General features: G+C 43.2%; 1 protein-coding gene across 3 annotated transcripts in view; it reads right to left on the bottom strand.

Moving 5' to 3' along the window:
- Nucleotides 1-18,670, bottom strand: part of NEURL1 (neuralized E3 ubiquitin protein ligase 1) — a 152,781-nt gene that overhangs the window by 50,982 nt on the left and 83,129 nt on the right. For all 3 annotated transcript variants that reach the window (XM_069864205.1, XM_069864207.1, XM_069864206.1), the window contains exons 2-3: nucleotides 11,913-12,154; nucleotides 6,830-7,151 (exon numbers count right to left, since the gene is read on the bottom strand). In XM_069864205.1, the coding sequence (XP_069720306.1) occupies nucleotides 6,830-7,151; nucleotides 11,913-12,154 (564 nt within the window). The remainder of the gene's footprint in view (nucleotides 1-6,829; nucleotides 7,152-11,912; nucleotides 12,155-18,670) is intronic.

Here is an 18,670-nt window from a genome sequence, read left to right as displayed (position 1 = left end):
GTTTAAACTATTTTGGTGAATATTTTAGAGACAGGTATTGAGAAAGCTGCAAAGATTATGTATGAACATACTCTCCCCTCCTTTTTTTTTAAAGACACTTATTATTATACTTAGAGAATTATAATACGAACTACGCTAGACAAACTAAGGTAAATACAATTATATGCAGCATTAAGTATTAGTTAAGAGAATGATTTTTTTTTAAAAAAACAACATAGATATTTCACCCTAATGGTTTAAATCAAAACAACAAAGTCTTTGCTAACATAAGGAAGTCTTCCAATTGTTTCTCAAAAGAATACACTCTTCCATTAGTGGTGGGCTATTATTCTCTAAGGCTCTGACTATGCAAGAAACTTCTGTAACTAACCATATCCGTGTAATAAATTCAGTATACATTCAATTATTCCCATAGTTTGTACCTTTACTAGATATAAAACAAGGTCAAAGTCCTTTTAACTGGAATTACTCTTTCCAGACCGTCAGTTCCACACAACTGCTCAAAAATAACAACACTTAGCAAAGGGAAGATAAACTTCCTAGTGTAAACCAACAATATTTACCCCCTTAAAGCAACAGCCAAATCAATCACCAGAACAGATATCTAATTGAAGGCACCATTTTTTTAACAAAGAGACCTATTTTTGCAGTGACAGCATCTGAACTACACTGTACACACACCCATAATGTAAACACCACTTATAGTTGTCAGAATTTTCATATTTCCCTAGGCTTTAATGGGCAACATGGAAAGTATTGTTGTATAGCCCTTCTTGCCTGTGTTAGGAGTAACATTTCAGCTTACCGGAACTAATGCAACTTTATAAAGCACAGAATTTATTTTTCCACTGGTCATTCTATCTTGTTATATTCTTCGTTTTTCTCAGTCTGGGCGATAACAGCCAGACTAACCCCTCTTAAGTTTATTTCCATCTAGGTTCACTTGCACCAACACGGATACAATTTCGGATCACGTACTTATCCCAAATAGCAGAGTATGTGGCAGATTTTGTCCCTTCTGCTCCCCTGTAGCAATTCCTTAGCTCTACGAGCAGTCCTGCTGAGGCAAAGGTGGTTCAGGTCAAGGCAACTCATACACAACCAAGCAAAGCTGCTAGAATAGACGTAATGCTCACAGTCGGAGTGACATCTTGCCATTCAACACTTCCCCAGACCCAGTGCCATCTGAGATGCTGACACGTCAGAGGTTTTATTTTACCTGGCAAGAGATGCTGCCTTCCCCCTCTGGCTCAGGCAGGGCCAGGGGCAGATGCCAGCCCAAGCTCGTCGCCACAAATTCTTTGCTGCTTATAATCAAATGCAAAGAGAAGGGAAAAAAGCTACTGCATTCCTGAGGTCAAGATGAGCTCTGGCTTGCTTGGAAGCGCTGTCTCCAGCAGCCTCATCATCATAAGCAAGACAGACAGACCTGGAGGGCACACAGACTGACCTTCAGTTACCTATTGCATTGGAGAAACACGTCCCTCCAGAGGTGCTGCGGCAAAACAGGGATTAACTAAAATGGCAAGAGATTAGTTACTTATGAAACCATTTTCACATTTTTAGCTGCGTTAGAGAGCTTCCTGCAAGCTGCCATAGAGACAACAGCTACAGACAATAAAACTTTACGAGCAATTTAAATTCTCTCTCCCCTTAGGAGATGTGGAAAAACAATGACAACTGACTTTTTGCAGGTCGTGTATATCTTGCCTTCATTAAGCAGGACTCTGTTTAAACACGTATTATTCTTTCCCATCAGATTGTTACGGACTTCCAGAGAGAGGGTGGATAGTTTATAGCTTCCACTTTCAACAATACACCATAAAAATACACCACAGTCATATTTGATTATCCCATTTTGTTTAGTGCAAAGCAGTCTCCGCAGATCAGCCTGCTTATTCGCATGTGACCGAATATAAACAGAAATGGATTCCCGTGGGCAGTGGAAAATAAGTTCTGCACTTAGAAAATAAAATAGTAATAACCACATGGTAAAATTGCAGATGTGTGTGATAAATTAGATTTATCATCAGTCTTCTACTGTTCACACTTGAAATTTGCCCATAAATCCACCTTGTTTGAGGCTTATTTAGTGTTTCCTCTAAAGGTGCCCTGGAGGAAGAGGTTCAATTTACCTAAGAGCTGACAGAGATAAAGAACGAAAACCAGGCTTACTTCCTTCTCTATAAAATGTGCAACTTCCTTGTCAAATATACAACTAGCCTAAGTCCCAAGATGGGTGCATTTCCATCCATGATCAGTTCGTATTTTGACATTTGATACTTTGCAAACATGAAGTCTAAGAAGTTAGGAAGGGGATCTGGAGAAAGAAAAAGATTACGCAAGTATCTGATTTTATATACAGCATTGCCAGTTAATCCAACTAGAATCTATTTATGACTGAAGTATATCTTTATACTGCTTCTACTTGAGGTAAATGTAATACAAGTGCATTTAAAATTTTCCCAGTTTGCAAGGTCTTACTAGCTTTTCATATATTTTATCTTTCCCAGAGGAGGTGAAGCTTTGCTTTCGACAGGGGCCCCTCAAAGTGCCAATCTAAACACAGTTATCCTTGGGTTTCCAAGTCTACGCTGGTGAAAGAGTAAGACTACTTTGAAATACTGCATGAATCAAAAGAGATGGATGGGAGAAGAGCATGAATGGAGAAATTAGCAATAAAGAGGTTTGGTTGATGACCATAATAGTAACCAATGGGACTAAGGAAAATGAATGGATAATTCGTCATGTTACCCCAGTGGAAATACAGGGCAGGGCAGGAGCAATACAACAAAATCATTATTTCTTTGCAGTCCCATTTTTCCATCCTTTTAGGGCATCTCTGTGATGCTCTGAGAGAAAAGATACTAGATGCCAGGGCCAGATGATCTTCATTGGTCCTTTCCAATCTCAACTATTATGTGATCCTGTGCTACAACACCACTGCCAAAAAAATAAGGCGGGGGGGGCAATTTAAAAAAATGCACCATACATTGGGTAAGCCTGGAATTCTTCACCAAAAGGTACAGGAAAATGCTGAAGACATGCATCACACTATCACTGAGGAAAGCTACCACCCTCACTGTCCAACACTAAGTCCACGTGAAGATTTCTTAGTCTCTGCCAGCCTCACTAGCCAAGTGCTTGAAAGAAGCAGACTAATGTAAGACAACATCATTTGATTCCCATGAGCTGTCATCCTTCCTCCAGGGCTCTGAAGACCCCAAGATTTAAACAACTGCTCCTTTTCTTTTCCTTTTTTTTATTTTTTTTGATGCTTTATTATAGCAGTGAGGCAGCAGATTGCTTATATTCTATTTTTCTCGGACTCTTTCTGAAGTGTGAATGAGCATGTGTGTATGTTGAAGTGATAACATAAGGCTAAGCCACATTTCTAGTAAATATTACTTTAATTTACCCTGGAATGGAAAAGTGCACTTGTGCAAAACTAGCTGCCCAAAAAGGGAAGCAGAGCTGTAAACCATCCTGCCTGCAAGTTCAGCATGTCAGCAGGAGAGTCACTGTATAAGGGTATGTTTACATGTCACATAAGCTAGCATCTATGCTGAAACTCATGCCTAAAACATAGAATATGCATGCAGTCAACTGCAACGAACTCCCCTATGCCTTTACATTGTGGCTGGAAATGAGCTAAAACCTTGTGGTCAGAGTAGACCAGATTCCTGGGTGAATTTAAGCCTTTTCATCTCAATGATGGGGATAGAGGCAAGGAGGGCAAGGAGTAGCCTCTCACCTGAGACTGAGCGTATAAGCACTGTCAGCCTCATCACTGCAGCCACCTTCAAGGTGAATTTATGCCAATCTCTCATTTTGACTCGCTCCAGCAGTGACAGGCAAGATGTGGTCCAAACTCAGTTCCTGACCTCCCTTTGGCTAAGATGCAGCGAACCATGCCAGCCCTTTTTACCTGCTCCAGAATAAAATCAAGCAGGTAAAAAAAAGCTGCTTAAGGGGCTCTGCTTCTGAACATACAGCAAGGGCAGCCAGACCCAGGAATACCTGCAACAGCCACGTCAACCTGTGCATAGGCAGCAATAATGACATGGGGGCAGTTATCAGTAAGGCTGAATTTATGGGTAAAGCCATAAGCAGAAGGGAATTAAAAAGCAAGGCACAAACCAGCTGTTTCTCTTTCATGCACAGGTACAAGAGTTGTGCAATGCCTGTGATGCTGACAGCGATGGGAACAGGACTGAGCTGGACAACAAGGCTGATGGCATTTGTCTATGGGGTAGCACTGCTGTATAACTTCTGGAAAATCATTTAACTCTCCCAGTTTTTGGGGTCCCTTTTGTTCAAGTCTCTATTAAATCTGTAAAGACAGCAAAAAGGGTCTCTACACTAGATCGTTGCCCTGCTTTACTGGGTCCCTTATTTTAGCTGGAACTGCTACTGTAATACAGATAAGTGAAACAAAAGTGTGAAGTTTTGGAAGATGTGACATTTGGGGACATAAATGCACACTGTGCGTTCCCCTGCAGTGCCACAAGACTTACTGCTCCACGTCTTTCCTTCAGGCAAGTCTGATTTTGGAAGTGAAGTTACATTACTGGGAGTAGGGAGGGAATAATTCTGTGATAAAAAGAAAGACGGTGACCAGAAACACTGAAGCTTCAAGTCAGATTCTGGGGGGAAATACACATAAAAGCAGCGCAGAGGTGCAGTATCACCCTGCAATTCTACAGTCATGGATAAAGTAGCGCAGCTGAAGAACAAGGAACACGTTTGGGGTTCAGAAGGGGAGAATAAATCACTGAACTGGAGTTTGAAACGCTAGACTCTTCTGTTCAGCATACCACTCCAGCATCCCCAGCCTCCATCAGATGCCCTGCATGCCATACCAGGGTGAATTCAACCATATGTTTGTAGCTAAGCTATGAAATTCATTTGTCAAATCATGGGAGTTTTTGGCAAGTTGTCCTGTACTGTATGTGTGGTCTGCTACACCGAAAACAGACGCGCAGAGAATTGCAGTGGGTTTGTCTATAGGATCCAGGGGCAACACAGCCAACGATTTTGCTTGCTCTGACTCTCAGTGCTGTGTAATAATGAATGGAGATACAGAGGACTCCAGTCAAAGATGTTTCAGCACAGTTGCTAGGCTTACAGCCTGCTGAAGGCTGCTGGAACAAGCTATAAATACGTATCTGAGCTCCACGCCAACTGTGTAAACTCGGAAGCTGCCTGCTTCATTCTGGGACTTCATACCCACCAGAGTGTCCAGAGCCTGTTAGACTGGAGGTAAGTCAGTGTCTGGGTAAAGTCACATTTTCCTCGTGGAGGACGCTAGAACATTGCAGGGGCGGATGACGGGTAGGAAATGATTTCTTGGGTGTTGTGAAAGGAAACACATAATCCAGAGTAATGGGCCCTCATTAATCAGGTGGAGGAGTTCTGAGGCGTCAAATCTCACAAGAACAGCCGGAGGACTTGGAGCCATTCAGAAGCTCTTCTTAACTCAACCCTTGGCGTGACATTTGTCCAAATTCTAGATCCCAACTCAAATATCACCACCTTGGCCCGTGAACCGTTGCCTAGTGGCCCCAATTCAAGTTGATTCACAACAAAAGATAAATCTTTCTGCTCCTAAAAGGAATCAAAAGCTGCAGAGAAATTCTTTAATTCCTCTGCCTTATGCAATCTTAGACCGGCGTTTTTTGCAGCAAGGAAAGGTCAGCCCTATTTCTTCACCTCTGAACCTACACCCCTCTTCCCTGCCATGTAGCTGGCTACAGACACTCTTGCCACTGTATTTTTAATTCAAGAAGCAGTGCAGGAAGGAGGCAGAACTGCCAGGAAGAGGCTTCATTAAAGATTTTTATATGGATCATGACGATGTCATTTTAACAGAGATTATCACACTGCATGACAAGAAAAAGCCAGGATTTCTCTCAGCCTAGCAAGATTATCTCATCTTCAGAAGGACCTTGAGTTCATGAAGGCCAGCAGGTACCATCTAAACTTTTCCATGATGAAAACAAGACCCATGAAACTACCGTTACATAGACAAATGCTGTGATTTGCACCCCAGTGACAATGCAAAGCCAACTCTAAGGCTGCATGCTAACACCTCTGGTGCCCCAGCAACCTAGCTGCCCCTAAAGCCGGGTGCTTGGAGACTCTTTTCAGTTCTTCTAAGATGTACAAACTCAAATAGCATAAACCTCGACAGCTTGCACGTTTGGGGCTGGATTGAATCCTCATGAATGCCAAACTATCTCTTTCAGCTGAGGATGGCAGAAGAGGACCGGCACTCAGCCCTCCTCATCCTCCAACCCCAATTGCGTATCCAACCTTCAGTCTCCAGAGGACAAATCAAACTCTTCTGTGAAAGTAACACCCTGCCAAAACCCTCCCCAGCTTCTCCTAGGTGATCTGGAAGACATCCATGTTTCAAATCTGCCCACTAAAGCAGCCAGAAAATCATAATAGAGCCATCTAGGAAGGATTTATCCACAACATCCAAAATACTTTTCCCCACTTTGGGAAAAGCAACAGATGAAACAAAAAAAAAAGTTTTCCAACACTCCAGACTACGGTCTGATAGAAAACACCTCAGAGTAGAAACCCAGTTATTTACAGGTGTCTTCTAGTGCTATACTGAGGCAGTTGTCTCCCACCTCCAACCCATGTTATATTTACGTGCTAAGTTTCCAACTTCCACTGTTCCAGGCTGAGGTTGTGGGATAATCTGGGGAGGAACAAGGGCCATTTCCCTGAACAGCAAGGGGGACAGCTCAGCATCAGGCTTGCCCTTCGCTGGTGACAGCTCAGCATCATCCCTGCGCGTTCAGAGCCAGGTACTCACCTAAGAGTTGCACCCCGCGGGTGAGTCCGTAGACATCAATCAAAGCCCACAGGGGCTCTGCTGTCCTCACCCCGCTGAAGAAGAGCATTGCAACGGAGTCGTTCACCCGATAGAAAACACGTCCTTTCTTGTCCACCCAGAAGGCTATGATGTTTCCCTCATTTGCAAACTCTTCTGGCAAAGCCTTGGCCCAAAAACCACTCTGGGAAACCAAGTCAGGGCACGCGTACTTCGGCAGAGTGTCAGGGTTAATCCTCGATGGATCCTTGGAAGTAAACCCCAGTCGAAGAGCCCCGCTCCAGCAACACTGCTTTTTAGTGATCTGCAAAGATAACAGCAGCGATAACAGCATTTGGCACTTGAACATCAACTGAGAGATTACACACTTACCCACCAAACACTGCTATACATTTTTTCAGCTGCAAGCAGCAATGCTGCACACTTAGATATAATGCACATATTAAAAAAAAAAACCATCAAATTAAATCTTTGCAGAGAGGTGAAATGTAATTACAGCTGCATGATGACTCACTTCTTTCTAGGGTAATTCCTTTTGGCCTAAGAATCATCCTCTCACAAAATGTGCTAAAGAATGGCCATAAGAGCTTTTATCTCAGCACCTGCAGCAACAGAGCTCTTCCCCCATGGTGCTTGGATGATGGGTATCTCATGACCCAAGGGAAAAGCACTGGCTCCAGCACCACAGTCACCACCATAGGGTTTTCTGGGTTTTCCAGCCAAGTAAAAGACAGTTTTACTCCTGTTTAAGGTTGTCAGATTGGATGAAATCACAGCCTTGCAGAAGAGAACTTGTGTGTGGGAAAGCGCAATTTAAAGTATTTAACTGTATTAGAGACATAATTAGGAGGCAATGATAGATGTTGTCTTATGATTGAGGAAAACATATTTATTTCAGCTGTGAGTGGTGTTTTTTAAGATATGTTGTGCACATCTACAACCCATCTGTTAGTACCCAGTTACTCAGAGCGTCTGGGGTCGGGAGCATCTGCTCTAGTTTCTGGGATGGCGCATGTGTTCACACCCACCCTTCTGCACCTGAGAGACAGCAGGACAAAGGATCATAGGTGCCTCCAGAGTCATCTCACATTGAGCCTTGGACTGCAGGGGATCTGAGGGAGCAGGCAGCGGATGCTAAACACGTGCAGCACATCCAAAATATCACCCAGTTACAAAGTCCTTTTCTTTCCATGGAAGGAGGGTGGCTCCTAGGGTTTGTATGGTCCCCAGACGGAGACAATTCCCTTAGAGAATTTTCTCTCTCATTTTGTTTTTTTGAATATGAACCTGCTGGGAATTGTTCCTCTCGAAGTGATTCAGGCTGTCAGCATTCTGACTACGAAATGAAAGGCATAAAGACACTGGATCCAATTCTGATATGGGGCCAGGATAGCTCCTCCATGCCAATTGACATATAATTGGTGTTTCTGTCCATGCACCAAACCTGCAGCAAACATGAGGTTGCCCTCTTCCATTAAAGCCTTGGCAGCCTCAGGTAATTTCACTCTTGGCTGCAGGACAAGAGCAGAAGCGTGGATAGGTACCACCTACCAGATGTAACATAAAGTTGCTAAGGTACTGTCATTTCTCGCACTGCCAAAGCACTACTGGATCAGATCAGTGGTGATGCCAGAGGCTGAACTGTCTGGGACTGCAGGACTTTATCCTCAAAAGCCTGGCAGCAGGCCATTGTGTCCCAGCTTAGAAGCACAGGATTTTCACAAAGGGATTCTCCAGGACATTTTTTTTTTGACTTCTCAGTTCTTTTCTAATCACATTTGTAAATGTTGCATTTTTCTTTCATGCGTTCCTCTCCAAGGCAAATCTGTAACATGTACCATTGGAGGCACAAAAATCTCACAACAAAGTAATCATTCAAAGCCTAGAGATTTCTGGTTTATAATTAAAGTATCGGAGAAAATAACTCAGAGCTTCAGGAAAAAGTTATCACCAGACAGTTCCCCAGTTAAGCGAAGGCTGTTCCTTGTCTCTACTCAGTCCAGCCAAGCATCTAAATTGTTTACATGAAACACTTGAGCACTGACCTCAGTTCCAGGAACTATGGGAAGCTCCTGCTTGTGGGATAGAATCATAGAATCACCAGGTTGGAAAAGACCCATCAGATCATCAAGTCCAACCATTCCTATCAAATACTAAACCACGTCCCTCAAACTGGGGTGACACCAAAAAGGAATGAAGCAGATTTGCTACTTTGTGTGTCTGGCCGGGATGGGATGGGATTATGCGTATCCCCAGTGAAACAGGGTTGGATGGGGTGTGCACGTGACAAAATGGGGAATATATGCACAAACCAAGACGACATCTGGATTATTTATTACACCATATTTACTGAAAGTCCTAAAAGGTTCTGGGTCCGAGATAAATAGGGCCTCATTGTTATTTCTCCAATTTACTCTCTCACAGTCTCTTGCCAATATTTCACAGCAATCACAGGCCTCATGAAGTAAATATTCATGTGGTAAGCAAGGCTACACGTGTTCCATGCATTCATCAGCACCTATAAACAGTTCTCAATACACCCTGACCACAGGCAAACTAACACCAAAATTAAAATCTAGTATAAAAACTGCAAAGAATTAGACACAGCTGGACAGAGGGCGCAAAGTTTTGCTAAAAAAAAGGCAATGGTTAATGATAAACCACATTCTCTCTTTAGCAGCCAGTGCTAGAAGAAAAGCCTGTAAGGTCCATCAGGTACTAGAAAAGGAGGAGAAGGTATAACCTGCATCCCAGCTGCTAAGCCGTGGGTGCTTACAAACACTAAGGCACCTGCTCTTGTGTCTTTTGCCACCTTTGACTATCTTACCCCACTCCCTACCAGAGCCCTGAGTTACACAGAAGAAATCATTCTGGGACATATATCTTGGAGACAATGAAATAGAAAATTTTCCCAAGTCCCTCACAACCCTGGCTGCCTGATAGCATTCCCAAAGCTGCAAAGAAATCTCAGAATAAAACCCAAGATACAACACCAAAGAAACAGAATGGTATCTCCTGACTTCTTTCTTCTAGTTTTTCAAAGGGAGTTTAGACTTTATACGACCTGAATTATTGGGTTTATGGTTAGTCTTTAGCTGGTAAGAAGATTTAACACACCATTTTCCACAGGCATACACAACAACAAGGCAATTGCAGGATAGACTTATCAGAAAAGCAAAGATGTTTTCACATTTCCATCCATCCCCAGAGTGCTGAAGCCTGTTGATTACCCCCGTGAGATCTTTCATTTAGACTCAGCAGGAGTTCTGCTCATAAATCCCTTGTGCAAAGATGAAAGACTTGCCTGCATATTCCTCACATACATTATGCAAGCTAAAATCCTAAAATATACAGTGATAAACAAGTGTGAATTTTCCTGAGATAGCTATATTGTTTCAGAATGAAGAAGGAAGAACCCAGAACATTTGCCTAAACCACTAAACCCACTCAAACCTTTGATAGTGCTTTCAAAAACGAAGTGCTGCTTTCATCTCCTCCCAAATAATTTTTCACAGCGATTTGTCCAAACTCCTGGCCAACATGGAAAAAATCCCACTAGGCAAATTGAGGGAGTCCTACTGGGTTTCTAGCCTGAATGGAAGCACTAAGATCTCCACAGGAATCATAGCAAACCTGGAGGAGGGATAGGACCTATGGTCCTGAGCCTGAAATCACTGAAATCTCTCTCTAGTTTCAAAAGGAGGTATATTCCTTGTTTCTTGCTCCTTCCCTGGCTGTGAGCAAAAAGGCAAGGAAGGCTGATACACTGCTGTAGGTCCCAGTGCTCTGGGACCTCTAGCAATGGGTAACAGCAGGAACATTCAGACTCAGTAGCTACATGCAGATAAACCCCTGGAAAACTCCTTGTGAGTAAATGAAGGATTTGCAGGTGGGTCTTTTGTGTGTGCCACGAACTGAAGCCTGACAAAGATGATGAGTTACTTTGTGCCAGTGAAATGCACAGCATAATCTGAGAACAGAAATACTTCATCCCATAAACTAGAGGGCATGAAGACTGCTAGACATCTGTGGATGAAGCGCAAAGGGCCACAAGGTCCTTCGTGATGCTAACAGCCTAAAAGGGCTTCAATGCCTAAGGGGATTGATGAATTTCTTCGTCAGGAAGCAGTGCTCGGATGCTCATGGAGCCATCCTGTCCTAGAGAAGCTGAACGTCCCATGCCAGCTGCACCACAAGGGCTACCAACTCCATCTTCTTGGCCACCACAGACACAAAGGAAGTGAAATTGGCCTCTGTCAGTGAGAAAAATGGGACACCTGCAATGTTCTTTCCTTTAACCTTAATGCTATCGGCTGCTGATGCAACAAAGCAGTCAGCAGACTGCCAAAAAACCGCTTTTCTTAGACAGCAACTGTGACTGCACTGACGGCTCCTTTCATCCTTTCAGCAAAAACCTTTCATCTCCCCTGCCAAGAACCTCCACTTCCAGGTCCTTTTCATCTCTTACCCGAAGGCTGTGGAAAGGCTGACTCCTGCCTCCTTGAGACCAGCCCTCAGTGCTGCCTTGTTTAAGGAAGAAAAAGGCTCGTTTTGGAACTGAACATGTTAACTAACTCCTCACCCTCCTTCAGTTCACCCAGCAAAACTCCTCTGCAGGATGCATAAAAACCCTAGAGGACAAATTAGCTAGAGAGATACTGAAGCTGCTGACCAATACAGTCCTTTTTTTGTTGTGGTTCTCCAAGCAGTCTCAACTTAATCTCTTGTTCCTTGTTGAACATCCAGGCAAGCTCTTTTGGAGCATGAATTTCCCTTTTCTTCCCAGTTTCCACAGCAGTCCGTACTGATAGCTCCAAGAACTACGATGACAAAAGCAGAACTACCAACAAAGATCACAGATCTTTAAGGGCAAGACCCAACAACTGTGCCTTTCATTGTTTGAGAGGAATGGTTGGACTCAATGATCTGGTGGGTCTCTTCCAACCTGGTTATTCTATGATTCTAGGAAGGGCTAAAGATCTGGTGCAAGCACCAAAGCCTGGTACACCCCAACATTCACTCACAGCAGCTCACGAGACAATAAGGAAAGGCATCATTTACTCACCTTAAGCCTGACTTGTTCATAAATAACGATGGGCCTGTTGCTGAAGGTAATGGCATTGCAGAAGCTAGCCTGGCGCTTCACTGCCTTCTGCGTTGTGTCCATGATGATTTGGGATCCCTTTGTGTGGGGATGGAAAAGCAGAGGGCTGATGGACAGGACTCCACACTGTGGGATGGGGAGACAGTGCTTCTGCTTGTGGTGGCATCGGTGGGAGGAAGCCGAGAATGACCCACCTAGGGAATCTGAAAGCAGAATGGGGAAAAAAGGATTTCAAATCTGCTGTGGATAAAAAACTTTCATTGCAAAAGAAAAGCAGGAGTACTTCAGAGAGGAACTATAGATCAAAATAAGTGTTAGTCAAATCCTTACTCTGTAAATCACTAAGGGTTTCTAGAGGATCTTGAACAATAGAAGGCCAGAAGGATATTAAATGATCCATCTGGACAGTCTGATAGTACTGAGCGTGACATGGAGAATGCAGGTCAACATTGAAATCACAGGCCATTTTCAGGTCACACATCAGAAGTGAGGGCAAGAATTGGTTCCAAAACTGGGACAAAGCGCATGTGAAGTTGCTAAACCAAAGCTGTCACATTTAGGGAGAATCTTCCACTTCCCGAGGACTCCCACACCACTTTATCATTTCTCTCACTCCTCCTTTACAAGGGCAACTCCACCAATTCCTCCCTCCAACCTCGCTAAGCACCAGCTCAGACACATACATTGTGAATTTATGTTCAAGTACCACTCAACAATAAGACACCTGGATTCCTTGAACCACCATCCATTCTTCATTCTCTCTTCTCCTCCACTGATGGGAACCTCAGCTGAGATCCCACTTGCCATGGAGGCACTGATCAGCATGCTGTGATTACAGAGAGGAAAGCAAAGAGGGAGAAAGGCTATGAAGCAGGGAGGAGATTACGCCTTTCTCTAACCAAGGCTCTACGCAAAGAGCCAATGCACAACCAGTACAGTCATGACAGAGGCTTTCTTCATGAACGAATGGATGGATGAGTTTCTTTTCAACAGAGCCTACAACAGTTCGAGCACAAAGCAATCATTATACTGAACACAAGTCATCTGCTTCCTTTTCCTTGTGAGCACATAAATACTACATTATGCACATATGTTTGGGAGGAGATACTCATAGTTTTGAAAAAAAGTATCAACAGAATAAGGATTAGATAGACTCAGGGATGCCACAAAAGCAAATATGACCTTAACAATGCGGCAGTTTGCGCTGTAAAGATGCATGACTAAACAGTATGGTTAAAAACTCTATTCCTGAAACATACAGACTACAGAAGATAATTAGATACATTCTTCACACAAATTAATTGCTGACAGTTATGTCTCTATATAGCTACTATAAAACAACACACCTCTAGCGTAATTCTTGACTTTGTAACAAAAAGCCTAGACCCTATTCCTCCCAGCCTTTGGAGTAGTTTTAGCTTATAGCTCTGTGGAAGTTGTAACGGTGCATGATCAAGGTGAGCCAGAAAAACTACCAACAGAACTTGAAATCCTGGTTTCTGATGAGAACGTTTTAATTCAACTTCAGCATCAGTTACTCCAGCCTTCTTCTCTCATCTCCTTGTTGGTTTTTTTTCCTCTCATTTTCAGCAGCAGTGTTATCTCTTCAGAACAGAGCAGAGAGGCCAAGCAGGACTTTAAAAAATTTCATTAATGCTTTAAGGGAGAGATTAACCAAATGGGAGTTATTTGATGCCAAAAATTACATGGGAATAAGTCATCTTCCTTCTCGTGTTCCTCACACACAGAGGAGGAGAGATAAGGTGCAGAGTATGAAGAAAAAGTAGAGGTTCACCAGAGCAGGCAGGTCAGAGAAGGAAACCTTCACAGCAGGAATAGACTGCATGGAAGAGGCAGCTTGGCTTGGGGAATGTTGGGATGAAGCAGCTCACATAAACCTGACCTTTTCTCCTTGGGCATGATGCAATGACTCCTGCATGATGAGCACACTTGGGGTAAAACCCAGAAAAGGTCTTAAAAGTGCAGCTTTTTTTAGAATGGGGTTTTGCACCTTGCAAAGGCTTGGAAAAGTTACAAAGCAACAGGCCAAATAACAAAGGCCTTTGCTCACTTCTTCGGGGCAGCACGCCCATTCCAAAAGGAGACACCAGGCAACTTCAGGTGGCAACAAAAGCACCTAAGACTGGACTTAGAGAGGAAAGCAACGCTTTAGAAACCTGAGCTGGTGAGATACATCACTGTCCTTACTTGGCCAGCTAAAAATAAAATAAATCATCTGCTTAAAGTTTTTGTTCACACTGGGCTTGACCTGGACTCTCCCATTCCCTTGCCTGAACAAGGGATATCCTCATTACTTTGACATCCTCAGCCTTTGCTACCAGCAGCAGTGGCACAATACAGCTGGGGCCCTTGCAACAGGCTTCAAATTTTTTTAAAATTTTTTTTTAAAGTAAAAGAACTGAGTGAAACATTCAAACTCAGAGTTTCAGTTGGCAAAATAAGCAAAAGTCCTCCTGATTCCACAGCAGCAATGCAAGACACTGTTAAAGAAGAGTCTGCCCCAGACACCTCCCCTCCCACAACCTGACTTATCAGTCGCCTACGAAGGTGAAGTAACTGCTTGAAATAAAAATTTCAAACAAATAAATATTTGAAAGAAGGATGAAATCTGAGGTCATGTTCAAGGGTACTGCGGGTTTGCCACTCTACAACATAACGCAACTTCCCCCTGACAAGCAGGAGTTATGGGATCTTGTGACAAAAGCCACAAGATCAAAATCATTCCTGCCTGAAAACATCCTCTGTGTCAAAGTGTCAAAAAATCCAGACACACATCATGGACCCCTGTACAGATTTCCAGGTTTTACACTGGGGGTCACAAAGAACTGCATCTGCTTGCTCTTATGGTTTTAAAGACTGGACCGACTTCAGCTTCTAACTTCTGCCCGATAAGAGATGCTGTTGCAACTATTTCATTCAGTACTGGGCTTGAACCCTAACCACAGCCTGTCCCTAATGCCATGAGCCCTGACAAGTAGTCAGGTAGCACTTGCTCCCCTGAGCATCGATGGATCTTCTGAAACCTTTAGGAGACGTTACGTGAACCACAACATGAAGCACTGAATCACTTTCATAGAATCATAGAATCATAGAATAACCAGGTTGGAAGAGACCCACCGGATCATCGAGTCCAACCATTCCCATCAATCAGTAAACCATGTCCCTCAGCACCTCGTCCACCCATCCCTTAAACCCCTCCAGGGAAGGGGACTCAACCACCTCCCTGGGCAGCCTGTTCCAGTGCCCAACGACCCTTTCTGTGAAGGAACTTTGCCTTCAGCCATCCTGTTCTTAAGCGCATCCTTCTAGAAGCCCTCTTTGAGAAAGCAGAATATTGCCCCAAAGGCAGCACACCTCTGCCTCCATGTGCATTAGATGCCTCTGGTCTCCTGGATTCTCAAGGCTTGAGCAGCGTTCACACACTATATAAAAGGTACCACTGGATGTTCTCAGCTTGGCAAAATGCATCCTAAAGCCTGTTAGGGGTTTTCATCATAAGCATTCATGCTCTGCAAACATGAGGCATAATCTTAAAGGCCCAGGATTTCTTAAATGCTGCAAGAAATGACTGGATTTATTTTTTTTCTAAATACATTTTTCCAGTTGAAAAAAAAAATCTACATAGGCAGCTATCAGAATAGCGTCAAAACTCATTGCAGACTGAAAACTATTTGCAAGGCATTTAAGATAAACTTGTTTGAGGGTGTGAAGTAAGTGGCATTCAGGACTGAAAGAGAAAAGGCTACTTCAAAACAGAGCCGAGGGACTGACATGCAGTAGCAAATGGGAACAACAAACCCCTGTCCACCTGGAGAGGAGAGGCCTGGGGCTGGTGAGGTCCTGCAGCTTAGTGAAAAGAGCGAACGGGACGAAACACCACACTATGAAAGGAGAAAAGGGTTTCAAAATGATTACATTATCAAAACAGGCTAACAGAGTGCTTTATCTGGCAGGTGGCCTTACTGTGTATACATTGGGAAGAAAAGATTCATAGAATCATAGAATCACCAGGTTGGAAGAGACCCACCGGATCATCGAGTGCAACCATTCTGGGAAGGAAGAAAAGAAAATCATGTGTAGACACGGGGAACACAAGGGAAAGCCAGGGATGCACACATCATGAAGTAGAAAAGCCACAGCCCTGGAAGAATACTGCACACCCTTTCCAAAGTCAGATGGTTACTGTCAGCAGAGGGAGAAAAACAACAACTATGAGGTGAATGCTCACAAACCTTACTGATTTTTGGGGTGTTCCCATACTTTCAGTAATTATGACAGTGAAATCAGTGTAACTAGTTCCACTGATCCTTCATATCTGCTGATAAAGTTCAAATGGAGAAATCCACCATGAATTGGTTGGAAACGGATTCTTACAAACACACTTCAAGATACAGTTTACTAAAAATAAATATTAGCTGAACAACAGCTGAAAAGGGGTAGCAAACCTTGTTTTCCCACATGCAGCCTGACCAAGGGCACGTGCACAGAAGAGAGAGAACCACAAATTTATGCAAATGAAAAACAAAGGTTTCTTCACTGCTTTAAAAAATATTTGCTGTTCTTGAAGGAATAAGTAATCACATTACCTCCAGCTGATATCCAAGTGTCCTTGTGCCTGTCATGATGATAATGACCCTATTGGATTGCTGTCACCACAGTGAAATACTCATGATTACAAGATGACCAGGAAACAAAGCTTTGCTCTTCCACAAAGACAGACTACAGCTTTGCAGGGCATTCAATGATAGAAATGCAAAGGGTTAATGTTGGAGTTTTGGATCCAGAACACTTGAAGTTATAGAGCATCTTGGGTTAAAGTTTAGTGAATTAGGGACATATCTACACGGTGGATCTGAGCCAGCAGGTCAGATGTAGCACTCCCATCCAAGACTCCAAAACAAGTCAAAGCCAAAACATAACTTATTTTCATCTGTGCTATTTTAACAGTGACGAGATGTATCAAGAGAGTAGCTTCGTGCATAGTGTAAGATTTTCCATTTAAATTGCAAGCTAGGAGACAAGAGGCAGGTGCAGACAGACCACATGCACATGAAAGGAGATAATAGCAGTCAGGGTGGGGCTTGGAGTTGAGCTTTTTTATTCTTTTTTTTGATGATAAAGCAAAGCCATGTTTAAAGTAACAGTTCCGAAAACAAACAGGGTGGTTTTACAGACATCTCTGAGAAGGCCCTGCATATAAAAAATAGGCAATAGGAGCTGGAGTTGATTGCAAGATGATCCACAATGGATCCATCTTTTAAACCTGACCAAAAGGTGACAGGGTGGTGTTAGCTTGTGAGGAGCCTTCAAAGTGAAGAAGTTGATTTTTAATTTGATAGGGAAAAATAAAACTAGAGGAAGAGATGCAAAAAGTGACAGTAAGGACAGAGGGTATGAAAACAGCATAACAGGAGTAATTTGGAATAAATACAAGCTTGGCAAGACTTTGTCAATGGCAGAAGAGAGAAGGAAAGGTTGTATCCTGAAGATGAGACAGATGCAGTTATAATCTGCAAGACATGGGACACTGATGTATTTGAGCAGATTTAGGAGGACGGGCTGAAAAAGCAACTGGTTACAAATCTGGTTACAACTTGGATGCGATGAGGTTTTATGAAGACTTGCTTGAAGATGATGCTGAGGCTATGAGTATTAGTAAGAGTCAGAAGGATGATAATTTTTATAAAGGCTGAGAAAAGAAGGTAAAAGAGCTGAGGAATGACAGTAGAATAAAAGCTCTGTTTTGCTTATATCATCCAAGTTGTTTGTAGTATTTTATTAAAAAAGAAAAAAAAAAAACAGAGCAAAGATCTAGGTTGGCCAAAGACTTACGTACTACAAAGAAGTGAATCTGTAAATTAACTGTAGGAAGGATAAGGCTGAACTAATGATGTAACTGAAACTACCCAGAAAGTGATGAGACTAGAGGAGTCTCTACCAGATGTGGGAAGGAAGATGAGGAAGACCTTGGAGATGCAGGACAGGGAGGAAGAGAGGACAGCAGAGCAGGACTGAGCTGGGGAGGTAAAACTTCATGCACACCCTCTCCAGGAGTAACAAATCCATCTGACAGCACGGCAAGCACTTAAAAATACCAAGAACAATGGAGATGGCTGATTATGCCCCCTTTTTTTTTTTTTGTGAAGAAAATATCATATTAGAAGAGAGGTGTGTGAATATTTAAGTATTTCTATATGCACATTACGTTCTCCAGAAAAAAACCCTTCTCCTTATAAATGAATTTTTAAACTTGACATCTTCAGTAATGATGTGTAATCACTAACCATACCCTGGTCCCTCATTAGGCACTGAACTCTCAGCATCTCTCTCAGCCATTTACAGCAATTCAGTCACTAAGGTGGTACCACCCCCCTTCCAGCGGGCGCAGCCCATTCCTTGGGTGCTCCCTCTGTGCCCTCTCCCCGTGCAAATCCCCCTGCTCCCCTGCGGATCATAAGTCCACTAAGCACATAAGAACAGCAAGAGCATAAGCAAACAGCCATATGCTTCTGTCTGCTGCCTAAGGAGAGAGGAGATGAGCACATACACCCCCTCCCAGAAAGATGCTGGGCAACAGCAGGATGAACTGCCTTGGGAGCCACATCCTCCAGGGTCCAGCAAGGTCCATGGAACAGAGACCAAGACTCTTCCATCAGCAGCAGCCACTCCTCCCCACACTATCTTCTAACAGCTCCTCT

Source organism: Phaenicophaeus curvirostris, chromosome 9, assembly GCF_032191515.1.
Source record: "Phaenicophaeus curvirostris isolate KB17595 chromosome 9, BPBGC_Pcur_1.0, whole genome shotgun sequence".
Classification (NCBI taxonomy): domain Eukaryota; kingdom Metazoa; phylum Chordata; class Aves; order Cuculiformes; family Cuculidae; genus Phaenicophaeus; species Phaenicophaeus curvirostris.
This window is presented reverse-complemented; position numbering and strand designations above follow the sequence as displayed.